This window comes from Atta cephalotes (assembly GCF_000143395.1).
Source record: "Atta cephalotes unplaced genomic scaffold scaffold00001, whole genome shotgun sequence".
NCBI classification, from domain to species: domain Eukaryota; kingdom Metazoa; phylum Arthropoda; class Insecta; order Hymenoptera; family Formicidae; genus Atta; species Atta cephalotes.
This window is the reverse complement of record NW_012130065.1, coordinates 14,200,580-14,202,979: the sequence shown is the minus strand read 5'-3', so window position 1 is coordinate 14,202,979 and position 2,400 is coordinate 14,200,580. Positions and strand designations below refer to the sequence as shown.

The window sequence follows — 2,400 nt, the reverse complement described above, 5'->3', positions numbered from 1 at the left end:
ACACACACACACACACACACACACACACACACACACACACACACACACACACACACACATATATATATATATATATATATATATATACGTAATTAAATTCTAATTAAAGATTCGATTGCCTGTTATTGTAATTTAATGAAAGGTAAGATCTATAGCTATTAATTACAGCAGAATGAGGGAATACTCTCGCTATTTTTTTCATACAATTGTACTTTTAATTCACAAATATTAATTGCAACATTAATTTTTGCAGTCTCTTGTTACAATTATATGGATCGAATTTGAAAACAAATTTCGCCATTGACGACATCCTTCGGTTATATTTAAGGCGTAAAGCGCTTATAAAATTTTGACCGCTCGCTCTCGCAGCTCCCTTTGCTAGAGGGCATAATTTAAGTTTAAATGTCTATTTTTAAACGGCCCCACTCGGCATATATAATACACTCGTCCATCGAGCAGCATCTTCCTCCGCGCCAGGCAACTTTTCCAACTGTTTCCATTTTTCTCTCATTCCATTTTCTTATTCCGCACGGACCAATTATGAACCGACGTTGCAAACATCTGCGCGTAAATAAGAATAGCCTGGAACGCGGAATACTTTGATTTTCGCTCTATCTAAATAAGAGCAAACGATATTCGTTATCATTACCTATTTACTTCAATTACATACGTACGAATATCGCGATAATCTGTAAGTCTATACGTAAATTATTATGCATAGTACGATTTGTTATCAGATAATGACAATAAAGAATATATAGGGTAACGAGATTATTTAAAGAGACTTTAATAAGACATATACAACCTCCCGGTACTAAAATAGATGTAATTATATCGTTATATAATTACGCATTCAAGTTATTGAATTGCCATCTAATTTATTATTTCTTAATTACCTGCGTTTTATATCGATAATGTTGAATTTACCAAACTATTTTAATTTTCAAATAAATAATTCTAGATTGAAAAATTAGCGCGAACGGTTTTGAACGCTTTTGTTCTAAATTACGAAAATAAAAATATGAAAAAAGCCCTGATTAAATTATTTACATTTCTTGTTCTCAGGAGAAAATGATTAAGCGAAGCGAGATGAAAGAAAAGTCGCGTATCTTTTCCATTTTCATAAACAGCTTCCGAATTTCAGGAATAGCCATGCGCGATTTTCGATCTGAAAGCGCTGATTTCGCGCTGAAAGCGAGAAATTTGCGTTATTCTCTCTATTTATAAGAGAAGTGTTAAATCCAGATATCTCTCTTAGTTGATTATACATATATTCGGGAAGTATTCCAAAACGGTTAAGTTTAACGCTCTGGCAAAGATTTATAATTTATTTGTTTGAAATGAATATTGAACAGAAATTGACGCTTGCCACAGACATCGTAATGCATCTCTTCATTGCACCAAACAGTATAACGCACGATCATACGCTTCAGTTAGCGTCTCTAAAAGCATTTGCAAAAAGCAAAATTACATAGTGAAATTAGATTCAATTGATAGCATCGCGATACAATCACTTGGAGCGACATTCGACGTCGCGTTAATTAATTAATCGGCAAGTGCATTTATATACTCGTACATATACGTACCATTTCATGATCTTGACGGAAACAAACGGGATTGAAGTAACGTGAGCAGTAAACGCGATAACGTGAATCGTATATACGTGCGATAATCAATATATGTCACGTCGAACACCGGACGCGGAAAGAATTAATTAAGGTAAAAACCACCCGGGACCGAATCGAGATTCCCGCATGTGTTGCGAGCAGTTTTAATGTCAAACCGGCGCGGCGCGGGACGGCGTGACGGCAAGATAGATTCACCTCGACTTTCGACGACGACGACGACGACGACGACAACGACGAGGACGACCGAGCTGGACTCGAGTCATAACAGCGCTTCGTTCTTTGGCATCGAAGCCGAGCGGAGCCGCGATGCGGTCGGCGGTGGCGGCAATGCGACCGCGAAATCGTCCCCTTCGGCCTCTGCTTCACTCTACCTGCTTCTCCTTGTCTCGCCGTCAACCCCCTCTCGAGAAGCGAGCGAATTTCCACAAAAGAGCGAGATTCCTGCCACGCGTCGAATTTCTTTGTGACAATTCATACACGGCACGATACAGATCGAATATAGCGAACTCTCGTCTTCTCGCTCATCTCTTCGCTTCGATCGAGCTTTACGATTCTCTCTCTCTCTCTCTCTCTCTCTCTCTCTCTCTTTCTTTTCATTATTGTTTAATCTTTGCACTACAAACTATATTTGTTATTGATTTAATGAATCTTTTGTTAAAATATTTCTTCACTTCTTTCTTTTGGAATAGATTATAACTATTTCCAAAAAATTTACAAATATAACATATACATATTATATATATATATATATATATATATATATATATATATA

General features: G+C 36.9%; 1 protein-coding gene across 1 annotated transcript in view; it reads right to left on the bottom strand.

Annotated features, from left to right (window-relative positions):
* LOC105627694 (flocculation protein FLO11) overlaps window positions 1-1,594 on the bottom strand; it is an 8,245-nt gene extending 6,651 nt beyond the window's left edge. Inside the window, exon 1 of the mRNA XM_012208975.1 lies at window positions 1,587-1,594. Coding sequence (XP_012064365.1) covers window positions 1,587-1,594 — 8 coding nt within the window. The remainder of the gene's footprint in view (window positions 1-1,586) is intronic.
* Between the last annotated feature and the right edge of the window lie 806 nt (window positions 1,595-2,400).